The sequence below is a fragment of the Cricetulus griseus genome, chromosome 8 (genome assembly GCF_003668045.3).
Source record: "Cricetulus griseus strain 17A/GY chromosome 8, alternate assembly CriGri-PICRH-1.0, whole genome shotgun sequence".
Lineage (NCBI taxonomy): Eukaryota > Metazoa > Chordata > Mammalia > Rodentia > Cricetidae > Cricetulus > Cricetulus griseus.
In genome coordinates, this window is record NC_048601.1 from 96,871,699 (window position 1) to 96,896,577 (window position 24,879).

At 44.7% G+C, this 24,879-nt stretch overlaps 1 protein-coding gene across 1 annotated transcript; it reads left to right on the forward strand.

Annotated features, from left to right (window-relative positions):
- The first annotated feature begins 5,424 nt into the window (after positions 1-5,424).
- On the forward strand, positions 5,425-23,750 carry Xrcc2 (X-ray repair cross complementing 2). Its single transcript, XM_027428410.2, has 3 exons — positions 5,425-5,544; positions 15,203-15,284; positions 21,185-23,750. The coding sequence occupies exons 1-3, from the start codon at positions 5,461-5,463 to the stop codon at positions 21,898-21,900; spliced, it is 882 nt and encodes a 293-aa protein (XP_027284211.1). The 5' UTR covers positions 5,425-5,460; the 3' UTR covers positions 21,901-23,750.
- The last annotated feature ends 1,129 nt before the right edge of the window (positions 23,751-24,879 follow it).

Consider the following 24,879-nt stretch of genomic DNA (forward strand, 5'->3'; position numbering starts at 1 on the left):
GTCAAGGTCATAGAAGCACATGTTCGGCTGTTATGGCTGCCGAAAGGGAAGCCGGTTCCTTCATTAGCACTCGAGAGACAGAGGCAGACAGATCTCTTGTTAATTCATGGCCACCTTGAGCCACTTGAAATTGATCCAATCTAAAAGAGAAACAGAGTTCACACAAAGGTGATCCCAGCACTTGGGATCCCACTCCTTTAATCCCAGCACTAGGGAGAATATAGGGAAGGAGAGGACAGGAGCTCAGTGCAGCCTGAGGTTTGGTGGAGACAGATGCAGTCTGGAGATGCAGTCTGAGAACAGGATCTCCCTTTCGGTCTCAGAATTGATAAGAGGTGAGAACTCTCTAGTGGCTGGCTGCTTTGCATTTCCAATCTTTCACCCCTGAAAGGTTCAGGCATTATGTTGGCCTGCCCCTGTTACCTGGTGGAATCCACTCAGGCAATACCCTGGTCAGCCCAAGGTTCCATGGGAAAGAAGTCTGCACGCAGGTGCAGAGGACCCCTTTAAAAGATAGGCTCCTGCCCCTTTACTCCTCTTTCTCTCTCTCTCTGTCTCTCCCCCCCGCCCCCCGTCTCTCTGTTCCCCGCTCTGTCTATGGCGACCGGCCATGGCGGTCAGCCATTACCCTGTTCCTCTTCTTAGTCTCCCCATTCTACCGGGCCTTATAATAAACTTATAGTCAATATGTCTGTCTCAATATTTCTCTTTTCTTCTTTTTAAACAAAAGAATAACAACCCCAATGTCTGTCTCTGGGTTTTTACTATTAAGAACAATTAGAATTCGCGCTACAGCTGCTGGTCTCAGTTCTCCATCCTCTGGCTGTACCATGCTCTGGAGAGTATTTGTTTTAACTGAACTATGCTGCTTCTCTTTTTCAGCTCCAAGCATCAATCTGTCTTCTACAGTGACTGGTAGATCATATTTAGCTGCACAGTCACCAAAAATTAGTAAGCAAGCCAATCAACAATTTATGGGCATTTGGGTTCACATTTTTAACTTACATTCTTTTATTGTTTGCATAATACATGCTGAAGCATGTATGTGGGGGCCAGAGGACACCATGCCTGAGTGAGTTTTCTCGTTCCACATGTGGGTTCAATGGATCAAACACGGGTCCTCAGACTGCGCAGCAGGTGCCTTTACCAGCTGAGCCATCTTGCCACGTTCTGTTTGTTTTTAACTTGCTTTCTCTCACATACAAACTTTGTGTACATGTTCGTGTGTGTGTGTGTGTGTGTGTGTGTGTGTGTGTGTGTGTGTGAGAGAGAGAGAGAGAGAGAGAGAGAGAGAGAGAGAGAGAGAGAGAGAGAGAGAGAGTGGTTTGATGAGAATGGCCCCCATAGGCTTATATGTTTGAATACTTGGTTCCCAGTTGGTGCAACTGTTCAGGAGATTAGGACATGTGGCTGGAGAAGGTGTGTCCCTGGGGGATGGAGCTTTGAACTTTCAGAAGACCCATGTCATTCCCAGTGTGTTCTCTCTGCCTCCTGCTTGAGGATCAGGTTGTGAGCTCTCGGCTCTTCCTGCCACTATGTCTCTACTTTGCCATCATGGACTCTAACTTTAATTTGTAAGCCAAATAAATGTTCTCTTCTATAAATTGATGCTGTTTTGTCTTAGCAATAGAAACGTAACCAAGTCTGAGAGAGTGCATGTGTGTGAATGTCAGATGACAATTTTTGGATCTCAGTTCTCTCTTTCCACCACTGTATTTATTTATTTGTGTGTGTGTGGGGTGGGGATGCTCCAAGCCACAGAGCACAAGTGGTCAGAGAATAACTTTCAGAAGACTTCTCTCTCCTCCCACCCCTCGAGGCCTGGGATTAAACTCAGGCTGTCAGGACTGGTGGAAGGTGCCTTTTTCTTGTATGAAATTTAAATTTGTTGTCAATGTTTTCTAAATTTTATGAGAAGAAAAGCCAAGTGTGGTGGTGCAGGTCTTTACTCCCAAAACTTGGGAGGCAGAGGCAGGTGGATCAGCCAGCCTGATCTACATAGAGAGTTCCAGACAGTCAAGACTACACAGAGAAACCCTGTCTTGGATAAAAACAACACCAAAAATTATGAGAGGAAGTCTTTGATTAAAGGAAATATACACTGACAACTAAAGATATTTGCACTGGTATGAAATGATTCCAAATTAGTTTACTCAAATTCATCTGAAAGAAATGAAAGGGTCAACCTAAAAGTTTTCCCTAAAGTACCACTGAATGTTGGGCTTTTCGTCTGGACATTTCGAAGCAATCAGATCAAGAAGGGTGATGTGGGCGTTGGTGGCGCACACCTTTAATCCCAGCACTCGGGAGGCAGAGGCAGGCGGATCTCTGTGAGTTCGAGACCAGACTGATCTCCAGAGCAAGTGCCAGGATAGGCTCCAAAGCTACACAGAGAAACCCTGTCTCGAAAAACAAACAAACAAAAAAAAAAAAAAAGGAGGAGGAGGAGGAGGAGAAGAAGAAGAAGGGCGATGCTATAGGGCAGCAGAGAATGCTCCTGGAATGAGCCAAACACTTCCCACCGTCTCTGCTCTCGCTCTGCTCTCCTGGACCAGGTGTCAAACTGCTGAGAGCAAACACCAAAGCCCTCGAATGAAAATGTCTCCCACAGGCTCTAGGTTTGAACACTTGGTTCCCAGTTTGGGGGCGTTGTTTGGGTAGGTCCAGCAGGTGTGTACTGAAAGAAGTACAGTGCTTTTAGGTTTAAAGGCATCGCATCTTAAAAGCATTGTGTTACCACCACCTACATGTGGCTCAAAACATCTGTAACCCCACTTCCAGAGGATCCAACAGGCTCACATGCAGTGTGCATACATTCACACAGGCAAAACATTTATACACGTAAAGTAAGATAAATAAATCTTAAAAGGCTCTCTATTCCCAGATTGCTCATGTGAGCCCTCAGCTTCCTGCTCCTGCTGCCACGCCTTTGTTTCATCACCATGGATTGTAGGCCTCTGGAATTAGGAGCCCAAGTTAAGTCTTTCTTCTATAAGTTTCCTTGGTCATGGCGTTTTATCATAGCAATGGAAAAGTAACTAATGGGCCTTTATTTTCTGCTCTGTGAAGTGAGGCATTTGGGTTAGATGACATTTTTGAAAGTGAACCATATGCCAGATGCTTTTTGTCTCCATACAACCCTTGCTGCAGGGTATCCATAATTTCTATTTTTTAATTTAAAAAGCATCTTGTGTGATGTGTGGACATTGCCATACTTTGTGGGGTTGGTTCTCTACTTCCATCTTTACGTGATTTCTGGGGATTGAACTCAGGTCCTCAGGCTTGTACTGCAGGTGTTTTGTTTTGTTTTTCTGTTGGTTTTTCTTAAGCCATCTCAATGGCTTGTTTTTATGGCTCATAAAACCCTCATTTTGTGATAATGCTATAGCTCATAAAGGTTCAGCTCTTGCAGTTTCATCACTGAAAAGGGCCAGACCTAGTTGGGCGTGATCATAAAAGCCTCTAGTTTCTGTTCTCAGGAGGTGATGACAGCAGGATCATAAGTCCGAGGCCATCCTGGGCTACGATGTAAAGCCCTGTCTCAAAACCAGACAAACAGAACTTCCTTCTACCTCATTGCTGAGCCCTTGGCCTCCTAACCTATTGACTTGCTTCCAGCCAAAGGGCCAAAGGCCTTTTACAAGCCTATATTCTGTGATTATTTCCATCTTGCTTTGTTTTGTATTCTGAGTCAGACCTTGCTACACAGCCCTGTTTGTCTGGCTGAGCTTCTCATTAACTAACTCTAAGCCTGCCTTATTTCTAGACTTCCCTGTACATGACTCAGCAAGTCCCATTGTTTCAGATTTTCACAAATTACTTTTATATGTGCGGTGTTTTGCCTGTGTGTATGTCTGTGTGCCATGTGCACAGCACTCACAGAGCCCAGAAGAGGCTAGAGTTGAAGTTGTGAACTGCCATGTGGGTGCTGGGAATGGAACCCAGGCTCTCTGGAAGAACAGCCAGTGCTCTTAACTGCTGAGCCATCTCCTGTCCCATTTTACTGTTAAAAACAGACAGAAGCAGCATCTTCTATAACTTGCAACCAACTCCTGTGATTTATTTATGAAGCAGCTTTAGCATTGCCTATGAAAGCCATAAGCCCATGCTATTCCATAGGCTAGTAATGAAAACTGAAGGACAGAGAGACAAAAAATACGAATCTGGGATTTTCTGACCCAGAAGTTGTTTTGTCATCTTGAGGTGGATGGCCAGAACTACTACAGTCACTCATCACTTAGCTCTGGGACACAGTCTAGAGGTGTAGATAATCAGCACCAGTGTACTTACACAAGCTGGAGAGAGGAGAAAGGCTGTGCAAAGGGTAGTATGGTAACTATGAAATATTACTGATGGCACGCAGTAGGGGAGTTCTGGTGAAGTACCATGAGGTCTGCCATGCACTACCTTGAGGTCTTTCTTAACCCCCTCCTTACATACTAGAATGATCTTTAGGTCCGGAAAGATGGCTCTGTAGTTAAGACTTCGAGTTGCTCTTCCAGAGGATTGGGGTTAAATCCTCACCACCCACATAGTGGCTTATAACCATTTGTAACTCTAGCTGCAGGGGATCCAATGCCCTTTTCTGGGCACCAGGTACACAAGTGGCGACTAGACATACACGCAAACACTCATACAAATAATATTCGAGGTATTTTTAAAAGAGAGTAGTCTGTTTCTCTCCCCCTCCTCCCACCCTTCCTTCTAAATTTAATTTTGCATTTATTTGTTTAAATATGTAGATATGTAGGCATGGTGTGCCATTGCCTGCGTGTGGAGGTCAGAAGACAAGTTGTGGAATCGGTTCTCTCACCACGTGAGTCCTGGTTTTGAACTCGGGTCTTTTTTCTTTTTAGTCCAGGTCCGCGGCGCTGCCCAGGTTGGTCTCCTGGACTAAGGGACCACCCCACGTCGGCCTCACGAGTCGTTGGGATCACTGGTGCACCAACAGCCCAAATGTTTGCCCTCGTTTTTTGAGACTCCACCTCTCACTATAGCCCAGACTAACCTTGATCCTCCTGCCTCAGCCTCCCCAGTGCTAACATCACAGGCGTGCACCACCACGGCAGAAATATTTGCTTTGACGGTTTCTGAGAAACAAGCAGGCCCTGGGAATGGTGCTGCTCAGCTCTCATCCCAGCACTGGGGAGGCAGAGGCAGCTGGATCTCTGAGTTCGAGGCCAGCCTGGTCTCCGGAGGGAGTTCCTCCCAGGGAAACGGTCCTGAAAAACAATCGAATACATCCTAAAGATCAAGAACAAACTGTTCATTTCCCCTACCTAATAAAGAGAAGTCCATGTTAAGCAAAGAAAACCCGAGGACTAACGCCGCAGGACCTGAGCGAGACTGACGTCACCGAGCGGGAGGAGCAGCTTTACTGCGCACGCGCCCGCCCCGCCCCCGCCCCGCCCCCGCGCATGCGCACAGGGCCCGCCGGCCCGGTTGGCTGTCGCTAACCCAATGGCGCTGCGGGCGGCAGAGTTGAGCCGAGGAGCTGGCGGGACGATGTGCAGCGACTTTCGTAAGGCCGAGTCCGGGACGGAGGTAGGAGGCGCGAGCGGTTAGGGACGGGGCCCGGGGCCACCGTGGGGGACGCCGGGGCACTGCTGAGCCGCCTCCTCCCTCCCTCTGCGTGTGGCGTCCGCCCCGCTGCCCTGTGGTCTGCTCTGCAGAGCTCCGCAGGCCTCGTCACTCCGGGGTTAGCTGTGTGTGTCAGTGCCGCGCAGCCAGGAGGAGGAAGAGACAGCAAAGGGTAGACAGGCCTGGCGGTGCACACCTTTATAACATACAGAGAAGATGGTGGGGGTCTGCAAGACAAATTACAGGAGGTACTTAAGTGTTCAGGCAGCACCTAGGTAGCTCATGCCGCCCTTGCACTTGCTGTGCAACTGAGGGTAACCTTAAACTTCTTTATTTACTTCTATAAACTGTGTGTGCGCGTGGGTGTCTGTGATATTGTGCCCTTGAGTGCAGATGCCTTTGGAGGACAGAGGAGGCCAGGAAAAGATGTCAGATCCTCGGGAACTGGAGTCACCTGAACCAAACTCTTGTTTGCTGAGCAGTCTCTCCAGCCCCTAGCCTTCAACTTTTGATCCTCCTGCCTCCCCAAGGCTGGGATTACAAGTGTGTGCCACCAGGCTTGGTTATGTCCTGCCAAGGATGGAACCCAGGATTTTATGGGTACTAGGTAAGGGCCTACCACCAGAGCTACAGTTTCTAGCCCCTGAACTGGCATTTTAAGGGCTATTTGAAGGATTTGTTGAGGAGAAGTCCCTAGTCTACCAAGAGATTTCTTCTTCTTCTTCTTTTTCTTCTTCTTCTTCTTCTTCTTCTTCTTCTTCTTCTTCTTCTTCTTCTTCTTCTTCTTCTTCTTCTTCTTCTTCTTCTTTTCTTCTTCTTCTTCTTCTTCTTCATGTATGATGGTATCTCAAAATCATTCTGATTTACAGTTCCCTGATGGCTAAGGATGTTGAACTTTTTTTTTTTTTTTTAAGTGTTTCTCAGCCATTTCAGATTCTTCTGTTGAGAATTCTCTGTTTAGATCTGTACCCCATTTTTGGGGCGGGGCGGGGGGCGTTTCAAGATACGGTTTCTCTGTGGCTTTGGAGGTTGTCCTGGCACTAGCTCTTGCAAACCAGAGATCCGCCTGCTTCTGCCTCTGCCTCTGCCTCCCGAGGGCTGGGATTAAAGGCATGTGCCACCACCGCCCGGCTCTGTACCCCATTTTTAATTAGATTTTTTTATGTCTAATTTCTTACGTATTTTGGCAATCAGCCCTCTATCAAATGTAGGGTTGGTGAGAATCTTTTCTCATTCTGTGCACTGCCACTCTGTCCTATAGACAGTGTCCTTTGCCTTAAAGAAGCTTTTTAATTTCATGAGGTCCCATTTATTAATTAAATGGATCTTAGTGTTTGTGCTATGTGTTCTCATCAAGAAGTTGTCTCCTGTGCCAGTGTGATAAAGGCTATTTCCCACTTTCTCTTCTATCAGGTTCAGTGTAACTGGATTGAACTTGAGTGTTGTGCATGGCGATAGGTATAGATCTGTTTGCATTCTCCTGCATGATGACATCCAGCTATGCCAGCACCATTTGTTGAAGATGCTTTCTTTTTCTCCATTGTATAATTGTATAATTTGGCATGTTTGTCAAAAATTGGGTGCTCATAGGTGTGTGGATTTATGTCTGGGTCTTTGATTAGATTCCATTGATCCACCTGCCTGTTTTTATGCCAATACTAAGCTCTGTAGTAGAGCTTGAAATGAGGGATGGTGATACCTCCAGAAGTTTTTTTATTGTACAAGATTGTTTTCACTATTCTGGTTTGTTTTGTTTTGTTTTTTCATATGAAGTTGAGGCTTGTTCTTTCAAGGTCTGTAAAGAATTGTGTTGGAATTTTGATGGGGATTGCATTAAATCTGTAGATTGCTTTTGGTAAAATGGCCATTTTTAATATGTTGATCCTACTGATCCATAAGCATGTGAGATCTTTCCATTTGTGATATCTTCTTCAATTTCCTTCTTTTCTTTTCCTTTCTTTTATTCTTTTCTTCCCCTCCCCTCAATATCCGTCTAAAAAGACTTGAAGTTCTTGTCATACAGATCTTTCACTTACTTGGTTAGAGTTACCCCCAAGATATTTTATATTATTTATGGCTATTGTGAAGGGTATTGTTTTTCTGATTTCTTTCTCAGCCTGTTTATAATTTGTATATAGGAGGGCTACTGATTTTTTTAGTTAATCTTGTAGACAGCCACTTCACTAAAGGTGTTATATCAGCTATAGGAGTTCCCTGGTAGATTTTTTTGGAGGTCACTTATATATACTCTCATAACATCTGGGAAAAGCAATGTTTGACTTCTTCCTTCCATTATTGTATCCCCTTGATCTCCTTTTGTAGTCTTATTGCTCTAGCTAGAACTTCAAGTGCTATATTGAATAGATAGACAGTGGACAGCCTTGTCTCATTCCTCATTATAGTGGGATTGCTTTGGGGTTTTCTACATTTAATTTGATGTTGGCTGTTGCCTTGCTGTATATTGCTTACATTATGTTTAGGTATGTTCCTCATATCCCTGATCTCTCCAAGACTTTCTCATGAAGGGTTATTGGATTTTGTCAAAGGCCTTTTCAGCATCTAATGAGATGATCTTGTTTTGGTTTTTGTTGTTGCTGAGTTTGCAATAAGTACTCTTAACCACTGAGCTATTATTGCTCCAGCCCCTGAAATGACCCTAGATTGTGTCAAGTTGACAAGAAACCAACCAGCACTCCTACCATGCCCAAGGACGGCCCTGGGTTCAATATCAGCAGAGGGTTTTAAAGAGTTGGTAACTATACGTTCCCAGCTCTTTCTCAGATCTGGTAGACATTTCTAACTGAAATCGTGAAACATAGTGTGGTGTAACTTCCCAGTGAAGTCTATGTTTGTGTGTACATGTACATATTCCATGCTGCATACAGAGACCAGTTAGTTAGTGTGACAGGTCGGCAGTTACAGGGACCCTCTTTTCTCTACCCACGAGCCACCCCCAAGTTTCGAATGTGCACTGCTGCACCTGCCTGGCTTTACATAGGCGTGGGGATCTGAGCTGTAGGCCTCGTGCTTGTACAGCAAGTGCTTTACCCACTGAGCCATTCCTGACGTACCCCTTCCCAATCAAAACTTAACCACATACCTAATGAAATACTATCTTATTAAGTTTACATTTTAGTCTCTATAAATTGCTTCTGAAAGGAGTATTTAAAGTCATATCTTAGTTTTATTTGTCTTTCCTTTTCCTCTTATAGAATGGTTGTTTTTAAAGAAAAAAGTAATTGTGAAACAGCAGCCCTTCTGGGAATAAATTTAGAATCCTGGGATTTAACCATATCGTATTGGAGCAAAAGTTGTCTTTCTGTGTAATATAGATAAATGCTTTGTTCGAGATCCAAGCCTGGGTCTATGCCATGAAGAGCAATTGAATTTTGTAGGTGGCCTAGGAGTCTAATTTCACATGTGGGAAGAATTAGCCTTCTGATTTTATTACATTATATTTTAAATTTTGAGATGGAATTTTGCTGTATTGTCCAGGCAAAACTAGAAACTTGAGATTCCCCCAGCCTAAACCTCCCAAGCATCAGAAACTGTACACATGGCCACCATGCCGGGCTCAGTCTTCAGTCTAAGTTATTTTATATGCCTGTGATAAAACGCCATGACCAAAAGTAACTTGGGGAAGAAAGGGTTATTTCATCTTATAGCTTGTAGCCGTCATCTAGGGAAGTCAACAGGAAAAGCACAGGCCATGGAGGAGTGCTGCTTACTGGCTTGCTCATACTTTCTCGTAACACCCAGGACCACCTGCCCAGGGCCCTCCCACATGAGTCACAAAGTAGGAAATGTCCCCCACAGGCTAGTCTAGTGGGGACATTTTCTTCATTGAGGTTCCCTTTTCCCAGATGATTCTAGCCTGTGCGAAGGTGACATAAAAACTAGCCAGCACGTCCTCTGATTTTAGGGAAGATCTGTGATAAAGCCAAACTTCCACACTGAACACATACATACCAGGGCAACGGCCTCCTACCCTCCCCTACGACCCATTCCAGCCACCTCCCTCCCTCCCTTTCTTTGCACACATATGTGCATGCGTGTGCACGCAAGAAGTTGGCTTCAAGTCTCATTCATCACCTTGTTTTTTTGAGACAAGGTCTGTCACCGGGACCTGGAAATTGCCAATTGCAATATGCTGGCCAGCCTCCCCAACACTGAAATTAACAAGCACACACAATTCCTGCTCAGCTTTTTATAGGAGCTTGCTTCGGGTGAAGAAAATACAGAATGGGTAGTAGGGAAGGTAGTTTCAAATGCCACTTAAGGGCATGTGACTCTTTGCAGAATTGTAGATTGTGGTTGGCATGAGTGTTTCTGTTGTATTTTGTTAAGAACATGTTTCTGCATATATATACCTGCATTAAACAATATTTGTCTTTTCTCTCCTCTATTTCATTATCACATAATATAACATCAATAGAGACAGCAGCAGTGGTTATCATATTTATGTTACGAGGCACTATAAGATTAAGACAGTCATCAGAGGACATTGTCACCTATTCTAAAATATATGTTTGCAATTGTTCATGGGATAGTTATATCATGTTTGGTGGAATCATGACCTGGTTATTATTTTCATTTGGAAATTAAGCATGACATAGGAGATGTAATTGTATGGACTTCTGGTGGCTAATCTTGGTTGTCATCTAGACTGTATCTAGCATCAACTAGAATTCAAGCAGGTGGGCACACCTGTGGGAAATTTTTCTTAATTGAATCTTTTGAGGTGGAAAGACCCACCCTAAATCTGAGCCACACTTTCCGCTGGCAGCCCAAATAAAAGGACATGAAAGAAGGAAGCTTCTTGTGTGTGCCTGCTTGCCCTCACTCACTGGCATGTCCATCTACCCTGCTGCTGAGGCACTCCTTCATGGGGATTACAACCTACTTGGGATTCTGACATACGCTAAAGACCAGCTGAGACATCAGCCTCATGGACTGAACTACCACCTGATTCTTGGCTTTTCTGTCAGGGACAGCCATTGTTGACTAGCCAGACCACAGCTTATCGGACACTTAGAGATGAGCGTCTGAGGAGTGAGTGCTGTCCCTGTCACAGAGCACGTGTGTGCTGCAGGAATGGTGCTGTTGCTAGGAAAGTTCAGTGTTTGTTCAGCTGTGAAGATGGCTTCAAAGGGGAAAAGCAGTTGCTTCAGCAGGATTAATTTGACCTCCTGTTTAATAGGGCTAAAAACTCTTAGTACCTATGCTGAGATTTCATTAGACCTTGACAGTGACTCCAAGGTTGTATGGCACTGTAGAAAATCCTAGTTCTGGAACTTACAGGTTTTCTCATATGAAAAAGAAAATAACAATAAATGAGATTGTTGAGACAATTAAAGGACACAGACACACACACACACACACACACACACACTGATAACACAGTAAACACAAATGGCAGCTGTAGTTATGGTAATAAAGCCTGGCAGATACTAATCTGCAGCCTGGTGACAAGTGTCTTTACCCAATGAGCCATCTTGCTAACCCTGAAGGTTAGTTTTTTTGTTTTGTTTGTGTGTGTGTGTGTGTGTGTGTGTGTGTGTATGCCACATGTGTACCAGAGCCCATGGAGGCCAGGACTGTCAAATATCCTAATAATGCAAAAACTGGCTTTGATTCCATTTCCCTCATTGACATTTAAGTCATTTTTTTCTGCTTCCTGTTAGCTACTTCTGTCATGGTGCAGCACCCTTCCAGAGGAGTGTGACAGAGTCAACCTTCTCTACCCTAGCAGCCACCAGGGTGATCTGTTGGAAATGACCACAGTGAGCCCATATTTGAATCATAGTTACTCTGTCCCTGACAGAGGAAGTGCTTTTTGCTTTCCTCACTTGATGGGCGAGAAGCCTGAAGTTTAGGGAAGAGGCCTAACCTCTCGGTTCTGCGGTCCCAAGTACCTGTTGTCAACTACAGAAAACTGCTTCTTCCTGCATAGGTCCAAACCTTTTGCTCTTTCTACCCAAACATTTATATTAGTGACCCTTCTCCTTGTTGTAACCACTGACAAGCAACTTAGAGTTTATTTCAGCTGACATTTAGGGGTGCAGTCTGTCGTGGAGAGAGAGGCATGGCAGCAGGCAGGCGTGTGCCCCCGGGAATCCTCACTCCATATCTTGGCAGAACAGGTAACAGGACAAGAAGCCTTAAGGTCCAATCCCAATGACTCACTTCTTCCAGCCAGGCCTCACTTCAGTTGAGGCTCATCTCTAGCTGTGGAGATGAAGTGTTGAGACACGTGAGCCCATGGCGGTGGGGAGCATTTTACATTCAGGCAATCTGCCCCGGCCCCCAAGACTTAGGACTATCTCACAGTACAAATAAGCATTTATTCCAGTGTTGAATCCCTATAGCCTTTAACAGTTCCAACTCTGTTCAAAGGCTAGTGTCTCTTAACTGTACCCCCCCCCCCCCGTTAAATCAGATACCAAGCAACATATTCCTAATATACAGTGGTGCAGAGTGAACACTCCCATTCCAAAGGGAGGAATGGGAGTACAGGGAAAGATCAAACCAAAGCAAGTCGGAAATCTAGCAACACAAATGTTAAATCCTTTAGCTCCATATCTAGTACCTGGCAGTCTTGGCGGAATCTGTTGTAATGTTCGAAAACACTGGAAGAAACCAAAGACTTAGGCTCAAGTCAAATTTAGGTTAAATGAATTTTTCTTCTGCTAGCAGAAGGATGGCAGCCTTAGAGCCAAACAGCGAGCTGTGCTGAAGTGGAGTTAAGGCGGGTTTTAAAGCAAGCATTAGAAAGGTGTGTATTACAACCATCCATGGAACCCACAGCTGGCAGGAACATCGTCTTACTTCCCTCGGTTTCTTATCTCCCCGCTATACAGTGATAAAAGACCATCCCACGTCTTCCCGTAGCAATAGCAGGTTTTACAGAAGCAAAGGCAGCTGTTAAGGCCTCACAGCCCCTGACCCTGCTCTTATCTCACCTGCAGGCCACTATGGTCTCCCAGGCATCCCAGAGCAGATCAGCAGCCCTTAAGGGACGCCCAGCTCCATATTGGTTTCTTTAATGATCACAGGACCTGTGTAAATCATTACTCAGGTCTAAGCACTCTAATGACTGGGATAGAGTAGTTCATTTCTGGGCAGGCAAAAACACAATGTCATCAGTTAGGGCTGACTGTCATATCCCAACAGCTCCAAAGGACTTGGGAAGTTCCTCCATCTCAGCTTTGGCCTGCAGCACACATAACTACGCCATGTTTCGGATTTTCACAGGGGGTGTTTCATGGCCCTGCATCTTCTGAGGTCTCTATTGAAACTTAGGCTTCATCACCACAGCTTCACATATTGACCTCTAAAGCTGCCACGCGTTGCTGATCTCGGCAGCTCTCTGGAACTATGGCATAAGACTCCACAACCCCCTTGCAGTTTGTATGCCTGTAATCAGGGCATGGACTATATGTTGTCCAGTCTTGAGATTTCCACCACCAAACAAATAAATTCATTACTTTTTAATTCAGCCTCACCCTAGTTCAAAATGCAGCCTGATTCTTTGCTAGAATGTAGCTTGAATGGCCTCTAGTCCCATTTTTAATGGAAATTGGGCCTTCACTGTCTGCATTCCAGCCTTCCATATTCCCACCAGGATGACCCATTAAGCTGTACATACAGCTTTCTAGAGCTTTTCTGCCCATAGCTCTAAACTCTCATTCATTCTTCCTACAAACCAGCTCCAAACACCTAAGAGCCACATGGTCAGGCTTAGAGCAAAGGCTCCACTCCTTGTTTTCTGTGTTAGTTGCTTTCCTTGTTGCTGCAACCAGATACCCAACAAAAACAACTTAACGGAGAAAGTTTATTTTTATTTAAGTCCATCGTGGTGGGGAACTCATGACAGCAGGAGTTTGGTCACAACCTATCCTTAACAGATGGTTGGTCCCACTGTCTCCTTGGTTAGGAAATGAAGGAAGACACAAGGTGTTCGCTTTTGTGGGGGACAGCCTTGAGTCATCTGAGAGGAATTGCCTCAGTCTGACAGTCTGACCAATGGACTGTCTATGGAGGACTGTCTGGTTTATTAGTGGATCCCGGCCCACTATGATGGCACCACCCATAGGTGCTGGTCCTGGGCTGTTTAAGAAAGCTAGCTGAAGCCGGGCGTTGGTGACACATGCCTTTAATCCCAGCACTCGGGAAGCAGAGGCAGGCAAATCTCTGTGAGTTCGAGGCCAGCCTGGTCTACAAGAGCTAGTTCCAGGACAGCCTCCAAAGACACAGAGAAACCCTGTCTTGAAAAACCAAAAGAAAAAAGAAAAACAGAAAGCTAGCTGAACATGAGGCAGAGAGCAACAAGTGGTGTCCCTCCATGGTTTCTGTTTCTGGTTTCTGCTTTTCTAGCCCTGATTCTCTCAATGATGACCTGTGACCTGGAAGTGTAAGCCAGTTAAATCCCTTCCTCTGAGTTTCATTTGGTCAGAATGTTTTATCACAGCAACAGAAAGGAAACTAGAACCCTACAGCTCAATTTATTTTCCTTATTCAGTCTAGTACCCTAGCCCCTGTGGTGGACCTCACACATCCACAGAGATTCTTTCCTCTTCAGTATAACCTCTGTGGAATACCCTCACAGACACACCCAAAGGTGTGCATCCTTAATGTTTCTAAATACAATCAAGTAGCCTACCTGTTTCATGAAACAAGCTCTTGCCATTCAAATCAGGTTTTACTTTGCCTGTACACCATGCTCTTCATGCGTTTTTGCTGCGCCCTCTCCCGTGCCTGCTACGCCTGCCTGTGGCCCATGTACTTGGACTCCTGCTTACTTTTAAGTACAGCTGAGCCTAATGCTCCTTGGGGAAGATTTCCTCTGCCTTTTCCCTTTGATCCCTCCCGTCTAGATAAAATGAGACAAATTAAATCAGACCACTGTATTACTGGTCCAAGTACCCCCCCCAAAAAAATGTTATTGTAAAATACACCAGTGGTAAATAGTTTGCCACTAAACGTTTGGCCTTATACCCTACAGTTGCTATCTATTCTTTTGAGGGCTCAGACTTATTTTCATCAGTAGATTTGATATATAAATAAAAAGTTAAATATTTTAAAAATAAATGAACAGGATTGGGCATGGTGGCATGTGCCTTTAACACCAGCATTTGGGAGGCAGAGGACAGGTAGATCTTTGTGAGTTTTTTAGACTTTTATAGCAAGTCCCAAGCCAGCCAAGGCTACATAGGAAAACCCTGTCTTTTAAAACAAAACAAAACAAAAGCCAGGGACTGCAGAGATGGCTCAGCAGGTAAAAGTGTGTGCTGCTCCTGCAGAGGACACATTAGGTTTCCAGCAACCACACTGGAGCTTACCGCCACCGCTAACTCCATATCCAGGACGTCCAACACCCTCCCCTGGCCTGGGGCACCTGTATATACGTGCCATGTGCACGCGCGCGCGCGCACACACACACACACACACACACACACACACACACACAGGTAATAAAGTCTCTTAAACATAATATTTCTCCTAAGTTAAATTTTCCTTTTAACATTTTCCTCTAAATCTTCAAGTTATGGTGTTAAAGAGATATAATTTGTAGGATGTTGTATCCTTTAAGTAATGTGTTTTCCTCTTTTTCTTTTGTAAGCTCCTTGCCCGGCTTGAAGGCAGAAGCTCCCTGAAAGAACTAGAACCCAACCTGTTTGCTGATGAAGATTCACCAGTACATGGTAAAACAGTGCTTAGCGGAAAAGCCTAAGGGAGGAAGCTCTGTGAGACCAATTTCCACACAGATGTACCTGCACACCCACGTCCACACATAGTCCTAGCAGGAAGCGGTGTAGGCTAAAAGTGAGACACCCCGGGACAGGGAGCTCCAGGCCCTCCTGTCTGTCAGGGGATGCTATCTTCAGTACACACACTGGTCTCTTTGCCAACACACAGTATTCATGGGAATTCTGCTTGGCCTAGTTCTTATTCTTTCTCTTATTTAAAAGTTTGCAGAGCTGCAAGGTACCCCGAAGTTCCAAGTTGTTCTGTTAGTATTTCTCCAGCAGGAAAAATAGGTACTAGCCTGTTAGGTACTGGAAAAGCTTACAGGGAAGGTTGAGTGCTCGAGCTTAGTTTCAGGGTAATGCGTTGAATTTGAGTGTATAATTGAGTTGTCTTTAGCAGAGTCACACAGTTGTGTAACTGCCTCTCCAGAAAGAAACCCATCTGTACTAGTAGTCAGCCCTAGGCCGTCAGAGCCGGCTTTCTGTGTGGACTTGCCCTTCTGGAGGGTTTGTGCAATTAAGGTGGCCCTTCTTCACATCTGACTTTGTAGCCTGTATCTGCAGCACACCTCCTCACCCTGTAAGATTTATTTATTTTATGCACGTGATTGTTTTCCCAGTGTGCGTGTCTCTGTACCACGTGGACCCCTGGTGCCTGCCAAGGTCAGAAGAAGGCGTTGGATCCCCTAGAACCAGAGTTGCAGATGGCTGTGAGCCATGATGTGGGTGCTGGGAATGGAACCTAGATCCTTTGCAAGAGCAGCAAGTGCTGAGCCATTCCTCCAGTCCAGAAGCCAATTCCGTAGTGCTGAAGAGTCCCACTATGTGGGTGCACTACCACTTGGTAGCCATTTGAAGTGCTTCTGAATTTTGGAAGCTATGAACAGTGTTGCCATGGTTTCATGTACAAGTTTTTCTGTGGATAGGTAGGGTTTGAGTTCCTTTGGGATTACACCTAGAAGGGAGATTGTTAGGTTCATCTTTGGAGGAACAGCCTAAGTGATTATAGAGCAGCTTCACATTTTACCTGTGACCATCAGTAAAGTGTCTGTTCTGTATGTCTCTGGGCTCCGGCATCCTGGTCAGTTTGGAGTGACAGCCCGCTGTGCCTCTGCCTTACCCTTCCCTGGCGGCTGGCGGTGTTGCTTCTACCTGAGCTTGCTCACAGTTTGCCCTCCCTTGAGTAGAAATGTCAGGTATTTGCTAATTTTTATAACCAAGTTCCTTTTTTATTGTGGCCTTGTAGTGGCCTTTGCATACTTGAGGTAAAAGATGCTTATCTGGTAGATGAAGGTGCAGTGTGCTGTCCACCCTGTCTGTTGTCTGGGCGGTGTTGATTCCTTTGAAGTACAGGGTTGTTAATTTTGTTGAGGTTCTAATGTCCCATCTGTTGCTCATATTTTAGTGTCATGTACAAGGCCTTTAGTCCCTATTCCAAGGTCAGGAAAATATACAGCCAGGCATACTGGTACATTTTGGTGGTCCCAGCATTCAGGAGACTGAAGCAGGAAGTTCAAAGTTTGAGGCTAGCTTGTGTGTAGCAAGATCCTGTCTCAAAAACTAAACAAAAAGATCTCTAGTTTGTCGTTGGTTTGTTTTTTCATTCTTTTCTGGTTGGAAATGCATGCTTCTTTGATTTCAGCCGTTTTAAATTTACTACGGCTTGTGTTGTGGCCTGACAGGTAGTTTATTAATCGAGAGACTACTCCATGTGCACGGTAGAAGATTCTCGTGTGCCTGGGCCAAGTGCTCTCTAGATGACTTTTGGTTCTAGCTGGCTTTTAGTGCCAACTTCTGCTTCTTTGCTGCACTTTCTTGTGGCTGTTCTATTATTCCATTTTCTAGGTAAACTATTGACATCTCGGGCTGTTAGCTATTTCTCCCTTCAGTTCCATCTATCTGGCTTCCTGTGTTTAGGTCTTTGAGTATTGCCCATACAAAAGTTTATTATCGATATATCTTATAGCTGGCTGACCCATTCATGATTATAAAATGCCCTTTATACCTCATACCCATTAGGATGACATAATTTAAAACAAAAGCAAAAATCCAAGTGTTGGCAAGGCAGTGAGGATATGATGCTGCATCTTGAAACAGCCGTGAGATAGATGGAAGCAAACAAATGTCCATCAATGGTTGGAGGGATAACACTGTGCAGAGCCTGGCACCTGTAATCCCAGCATGATGGACAGACTGAGGAGGGGTCACCATAGGTTTGAGACTAGCCTAGCTACAATATGACACCTTCAAACATGCACACCCACAAACAAACAGAAGTGGTCTGTGCATACAGTGAAATACTTCTCTGCCTTACAAAGGAATCCTGTCGGACACTAAAATAAAACTGAAGAACCAGGACTGGGGAGATAGCTCAGCAGTCAAGAGTTTGGACTGCTTTTCCAGAGAACCAGAGTTTGGTTCCTAGCACCGTATCAGGCAGTTTGTAACCATCTCGGCTCTAGGAGAACAGATGCTCCTGGCTCCCCTAAGCACTTGCCCCTCATGCATATTCCCACGCATATACATTTGTCTGTTTCATATAGAATGTATGGATGTTTTGCCTGCCTATATGTCTGTACCCATGGAGGCTGGAAGAGGGTGTTGAATTCTCTGGAGCTGGAGTTACAGGTGGTTGTGAGCCACCATCTGGGTCCTAGGTCCTCTGGTCCTAGGTCCTAGGTCCAATGGTCTTAACGGCTGAGCCATCTCTCTAGTTCCTCTGCTATACTATTTTAAGTCCCTTGCCGTTCTCTTTCATACTTTAAAACTATTTTTCCTAGTCATTAATTAGTATCTTAATTCATAACGGTTTGGTTTGGATTGATGTTACCTTAACTTGAATGGCTTGTTAACCCTTCAGTACTGTGGAGGTCTAGTTATTCTTCATCCTTCTTTGTGCTCTTTCCATTACATCTATGCATTGTGTGCCCACCAAAACATTTCATTTTACTGAATGAAAGTAATTGAAACTAGTAATTCAGGTTTAGGATTGTGTGGTTTTCTCTGTTTGAGTGTGGGCTTTCTTAGAACCTAAGGCGGCCTAAGATTCAAAGTGTAGCTGAGGTTTGACCCTCAGGCATCTGGGATTTAATCTGGGATTAAAGTGTTATCAGAACACCCAACTTGAGGGTGTTTGTTGCTTTCATTTTTTAATGTGGATATTTCAAAAGGGAACTTTATTTTAGGAGTCTCAATGTCAAAAACTGTGCTTGGTGAATGGAAGTGAAAGGGCGGGCACTAAGTTTCCTAGAAAGAAAAACAGTTTGATGACTAAGGCAAGGAAACAACTTGATTTGTTATTTGATTGTCCAGCTGGCCCCAGATGTCACCAGGTGAGTGTTACATCCTCCTGCGGCTCAGCAGCTCCAGTGCGCACAGCTGTGGCTCAGTTACCAGATAGAAGAGTGACAGACACAAACAAACGCACTCTTTTCCTGCTGTCTGCACACTCCCATTGCCTGTGCTGCCTTTGTGCAGCTGTTTGCTGTCATTTCCTCCCATGCAAAGGAGCATGGGATTGCAGGTACAGCAGATCTCTGCCCCCATATTCCATAGGAGAGCGTGTCATTTCACACGGATTTGTACTCGTGAGTTAGATCTCTGCTCCGTGCTCCATAGGGGAGCATGTCATTTCACACGGATTTGTACTCGTGAGTTAGATCTCTGCCCCAGTGCTCCATAGGAAAGCGTGTCATTTCACACGGATTTGTACTCGTGAGTTAGATCTTAGGAAATCAACTGTGTGTCGAGCAAGGTTTTGTAGCACCTCTTTGCATCAAATATTATAGAAACTTTAAGAAACACCATCATGTTTAGTCACTACCAAAAATGTGTGCTTACATTTATATTTGCTGTAAAACTAAACAGGAACTCAGTGGGCACACTACACACCCAAGACTGGGGTTCTAAGTCAGTAACACTTCCAGCATCTGTTACAGGAAATTTATGGTGCAGTGAGATCCTTGGGCTCTGCGCTGTGGAAGCATCTTAACACATTTGCAGTGCCCAGTTTCTAAGTCCTCAGAACTAGGAATTATGATCTGCAAATTCAGTATTTTGGCTACACAGTTAGGCTGGTGATTGTTGTGACCTTTTTCTTAGGTATTCTAAAGGCTCTGTAGCTCTGACTCTTACCTCAGTCTGTTAGCCCCACCTCCTCCTAGCATATATAGAAGAGGAACTGTCAGGGTCAAACCATTACCCCAGCTGTAGCTCCAGGGTTTTTGTTTCTTTTTTCTTCTTTCTTTTTTCTTTTCTCCTCCTCTTCTTCCTCCTCCTTCTTTTCTTCTTATTTTCTTCTTCACTTCAAGGTGCCATGTTCAGCACTTCAGCTAGATAAGGGTGCTAGGTTTTTTTGGAAGACATAGAGACAGCATTCAGGTATGGTGTTCTGTACCATTAATCTGTAACAGAGAAGTGGCATTATCTATGCACTTGTTCTTTCAACTTAGGGTGTAACCTTAAACTTTTTAAATTTTTTTATTATCCTTTTTTTCCTATTTTATGTGTATGAGTGTTTTGCCTGCATGAATGTCTATATTATATATATGCAGTACCCATGGGGGTCAGAACAGGGTGTTAGATCCTCTAAGACTGGAGTTACAGTTATGAGCTGCCATGGCGGCACTGGTAATCAAATTTAGGTCCTCTGCGAGAGCAGTCAATGCTCTTAACCACCATCTCTCCAGCCCCAGCACTGGGCATTTCTTAATGTATGGTTTTGGTGTGTTGTGTCTCCTGGGGTTAGAATATTCAGGTACCAACCTTCAACAAGAAGGCAATAGGAAATGCAACCAGGAGATGTATTAGTTACTTTCATATCTCTAAGACACAACAACTTAAAGAAGGGAATATTCACTTTGGCTCATGGTTTCAGAGGGTTCTGTCCATGGTCACTTGGCCCCAGTACTACCATCATGGTAAGAGCATGTGGAAAGACTGTTCTTCACTTTGAGAGGTCAGGAAGTAGCCAGGATAAGATATCCTCCAGAGACACACCTCAGTGACTTGCTTCCTCAGCTAGGTCCCACCTTCTGCTTTTCCCACTTGCCAATCATGCCATCCTATGAGGTCATCAAGAGATTGACCTGGCCTGAGAGCCAGTCTCCCTAGACACGCCCTGAGTTGTTACTCATTGGCCAGGCACTTCCTAATCCAGTCAGTGCTGCTCAAGATTGGCCATCAGCTGCTAGTGCGGCTTTTCCTACAAGTGTTAGGATCTGAGAGACGTAGGAAGCCTGCTGTGGGTTTCTACCTTGTGCTTTTGTGTGGTCAGCTGTGTCCTTCACCTTTCACTTGGAGGCAGGACCTCATCAGCACTCCTCCCTACAGCAGGCCAGGTAGACTATAAGCTTGTGGGGCTTCTGTCTCCACCATTTCACCACAAGAGTGCCACTGCGTCAGCATTATGTGGGCTTTGGGACCTGAACTCAGGCTCAACCACTAAAAACAGTGAGGTCACAATGACCCAGAGACAACCAGGCTCCATCTCTAGGAGCTTCCCTTGCACAGCTTCAGCCCTCTCGCTGTTTTTGTGTTTTCTTGGTGCTGGTTAATCTCTCACTCCTGGGATGGGGGTGTGGGAAGTGTCATTTCCTACCACATCTGAGGGCCATCATTTCATCCTCAGTGCCAACCAAAAGAGAAACCTTTTAAAACTGAGCTCCTTATCAGAGATCCTGTATGAATTTGCCTGTTTATCTGCATTTGCCTATGCAGATAGATCCACGTTAACAAGTGGGTTTGGATTTTTACCTCAGATCCCAGTACATCTCTCTGTAAAGCTCTCTGAGACTTGTTCTGTGGCCCACTGTTGCATGGATGCATCTTGACTAACATTTCTGAATTTTACACAGGTGATGTTCTTGAATTTCATGGTCCAGAAGGAACAGGAAAAACAGAAATGCTTTATCATTTAACAGCCCGATGTATACTTCCAAAATCAGAGGGTGGACTGCAAATAGAAGTCTTATTTATTGACACAGATTACCACTTTGACATGCTCCGGCTTGTGACAGTGCTCGAGCACAGACTGTCTCGAAGCTCCGAGGAGACCATCAAGCTCTGCCTGGGAAGATTGTTCCTGGCCTACTGCAGCAGCAGCTTGCAGCTACTGCTCACGCTGCACTCACTGGAAGCCCTGTTCTGTAGTCACCCCTCTCTCTGCCTTCTCATTGTGGATAGCCTGTCGGCTTTTTACTGGACAGACCGCGCCAGTGGAGGAGAGAGTGTGGCCCTGCAGGAATCCACTCTGAAGAAGTGTTCTCAGCTCCTAGAGAGGCTTGTCACTGAGTACCGCTTGGTGCTTTTCACAACAACACAAAGTCTAATGCAGAAAGCCTCTGACTCAGCGGAGCAGCCTGCTTCCTCCAAGCTCCCAGGTGACGGAGACACAGACTACAGAGCCTATCTCTGCAAGGCCTGGCAGAAGGTGGTGAAGCACAGAGTCATCTTCTCCAGAGAGGACGAGGCTAAGAGCAGCCGCTTCTCATTAGTTTCACGTCATTTAAAAAGTAACAGTTTAAAAAAACATGCTTTTATGATCAGAGAAAGTGGGGTGGAATTCTGTTGATCTCTATCATCAAAAGGGCTTTTGAGAACCCCAAGGCAAGTCTTAAAAAGTCTTCTATAGGCTAAAGTGGTTTGATTCTAAAGTTTTATTCTGGGCAAACTCAAAGCTGCTCTGTCCCTTTAGGCTGTGGAAGGTCACTCAGCGCAGCTTCCCCTGGCTTGCTCTATCTGCTTCCTTATAGAACCCAGGGATTGCCCCACCCATAGTGGGCTGGGACCTCCCACATCGGTCAGTAATGAAGAAAATGCCTTACTAGCTTGCCTACAGCACAATCTTTTGGAGAAATTTTCTCAACTGGGCTCCCTTACCTCTGATGACTGTAGCTTGTTTCACAGTGACATAAAACGCAACAGCACAGAGGTGTAGGACGAAGGCTTTAGAAAACTCTGTTAGGTATCTTCACTCAAGGAAAAGTTAGCATTCGATGCTCAGGCCGACCGTCACAAATATATCTTGAGTTTCCCTGTGATGAAGTGGTTGTATTCTTGTAGACTTGTTCATTTATGTTACCAGAGGTTTATGAGTTAAAAGCATCTTGTAGAGAAGCAGAGACTGAATTTCTTCATTACAAAGGCAGTGATAGAACTTGCTGTCTGTGCTCTCCCTGTGTCCCTGGGCCTGCCTCCTGTGGGCAGGGTGGGCAGCTGCAGTAATGCTTCACTCAGTGTATCATCTTCCTCAGTCAGTTCTTCTCACAGAGCCAGGTAGGATCCTTTCCCTCATCAATGAGAAAACTCTTTTTTTTTTTTTTTTTTGACCCATGGTCTCACTGTGTAGCTCTAGCTGACCTGGAACTCTATATAATCCAGGCTGGCCTCCTAAGTGCTGGTATTAAAGACGTGCACCACTGTATCTTCCTGGCTCATTAATACAGTTTTTAAAATATCTATGAAATTAAAATGCAAATGTATAATTTCCACCTTCCCTTTCCACCAACTCCTCCGGTGTATACCACCATTCTTGGTCTCTGAATTTCTTTGTGGCTTTTAGTCTCTTTTTTTTAATTGTTTTACACACACACACACACACACACACACACACACACACACACACACACACTCCACTCAGTCCTTATAACCTTACTTGTCTGTATGTTTTTAGAACTGACTACTTGGTATCAGATAGCCAATAGGAGTGCTGTTTCCTGGGAAAGACTGACTTCTGCTCTCAGCAATCTTCAGTTGCCCATAGTTTTTTTTTGTCTAGGGTTGAGGACCCGTGAGGTCTCTCCCTTCCACGTTAGCACGTTCATTGGTGGTATCATTGTTCCAGTTTTGTTGAGCCTTCCTGGGTGTGGCCTTCCTGACGTTTCTAGGAGACAAATCTCACGGCAGACTTCCTGGTGAAAGTGAGGATGTAATTATTTCACTAGACCCAAGATAAATGATAAATGGGTGTTTATTAGGGAACAATTACACAGAAAAATACGAAGAACCGTGGGAGCATTTCCCAGCCCTTCCTACCACCAGAAAGAGCGAGTGAAGGAAAGCCACGCCTCAAGCTTCCCTCCTGCTTCCATCCACATGAAGCCACAACCAAAGCGGTGTGGCCACCATTGCAGGTTCACAGACCAGAAGCCTACATCCTGGTCCTGTGACCCTCACAGTCTTCCTCTTCTGGGATGTCCCCTGAGCCTTGGGTGCAGGAGTTATGTTACTGATAGATGAGTTGGAACAAGGCACCCCACGATCACTCATTCTCTTCATTTTGATGCCTTGTGCTTTTCTGTAGTGGTCTCTGTTACAAAGAGTTTCTTTGTTGAGGGGCAAGAACTGAACTTTTTGTATTTACAATGCAGGTAGGAATTATCCTGGTTTAATAAAGTGGTGGCTTATTAATATAGCTTTAAACTTTCTGTATTTCATTTTTCTGTTTTTTGTATTCTTTTTAATTAAAAAAAAATTCTTATGTGTGCAGGCAAGGGTGTGGAGTTCAGAGGACAACGGTCAGGTATTGGTTCTCTCCTGCCACCTTGTGGGATCCAGGCATCTAAGGCACCTCTACCCAGAGCCACCTCACAGGCCATTTTTGAATATTTTTATTACATCCAATATAGGTTGATTAGTATTTATAATCTCCATCTGTGGTCAGGTTGGATGGTCTGTGGATCACGTACTTTTAGAGTGCTGTTCCTTTTAGCTCACAGAAGACACGAAAACTCAAGTCTCCTTCCCTCTCAGCCCCGTAACCGGGTGAACGGCGTGGCCAGCCCATATGAAAAGCTGTGCAAGTCTTAGTACAGTTCTCCCCTCAACTGTGATAGGATTTTCCTTCCCTGCTCTATAAATGAAGTTATTTAATGGACTATTATTTAGGAACGTGATTAAAATATAATGAACTTCTGTATTAACTTAAATTACCAATTGCATTTTAACATGCCAGACCAAAGACTTAGTTATCGTAAAAAAAAGATTTGGTAGCCTGATGGACAAATCAAAAATACTGGTTGATTAAAATTCTTTAAACTAAAAGTTGCCTCATGGTACTTCATGAGCATCACAGAAATTCTAGTGCCTATGTGGGGATATCAACTAAAGAGCAGGAAGTGGTGTGTTAGAAATTATGTGGGTAGCAGATACACAGTGCTGGACAGGACCAAAGGAACAGTATAGGTGAGTGGTTATGAGTCATAAAATATGATCCTATTCATGGGGAGCAGGGGGAATCTTGGCATGCTTTTCTCACAAACAATTCTAAGGTCTTGGTGAGAACCTAGTTATAAAAATGCATGTTTGATCCAGACAGTGCTTTGGAAGATACTGTAGAACTAAGATAGCCCTTAGCTTGGTTGTTGAGGCAGGGTGTCATGTAGCCCAGGCTGGCCTGCCACCCACAGTGGCTGCTTTACGCTTTTCCCTTCCTTCCATATGCCTTGTTTTTAGCCCTTAACTGTAAACCCAGGTAAAACTCCTAGTAATAGTGGATACATAGCCTGATCTGGCCATCTCCTGAGATCAGGCAAGTGGAGGGATTGGGACA

Excerpts from the sequence above, each read along its gene's own strand:
- Xrcc2 (XM_027428410.2), top strand. The coding sequence starts at position 5,461 with ATGGCGCTGCGGGCGGCAGAGTTGAGCCGAGGAGCTGGCGGGACGATG. Across the intron at positions 5,545-15,202 it reads AGGCCGAGTCCGGGACGGAG|CTCCTTGCCCGGCTTGAAGG; the intron begins GTAGGAGGCGCG and ends TTCTTTTGTAAG. Across the intron at positions 15,285-21,184 it reads TGAAGATTCACCAGTACATG|GTGATGTTCTTGAATTTCAT; the intron begins GTAAAACAGTGC and ends AATTTTACACAG.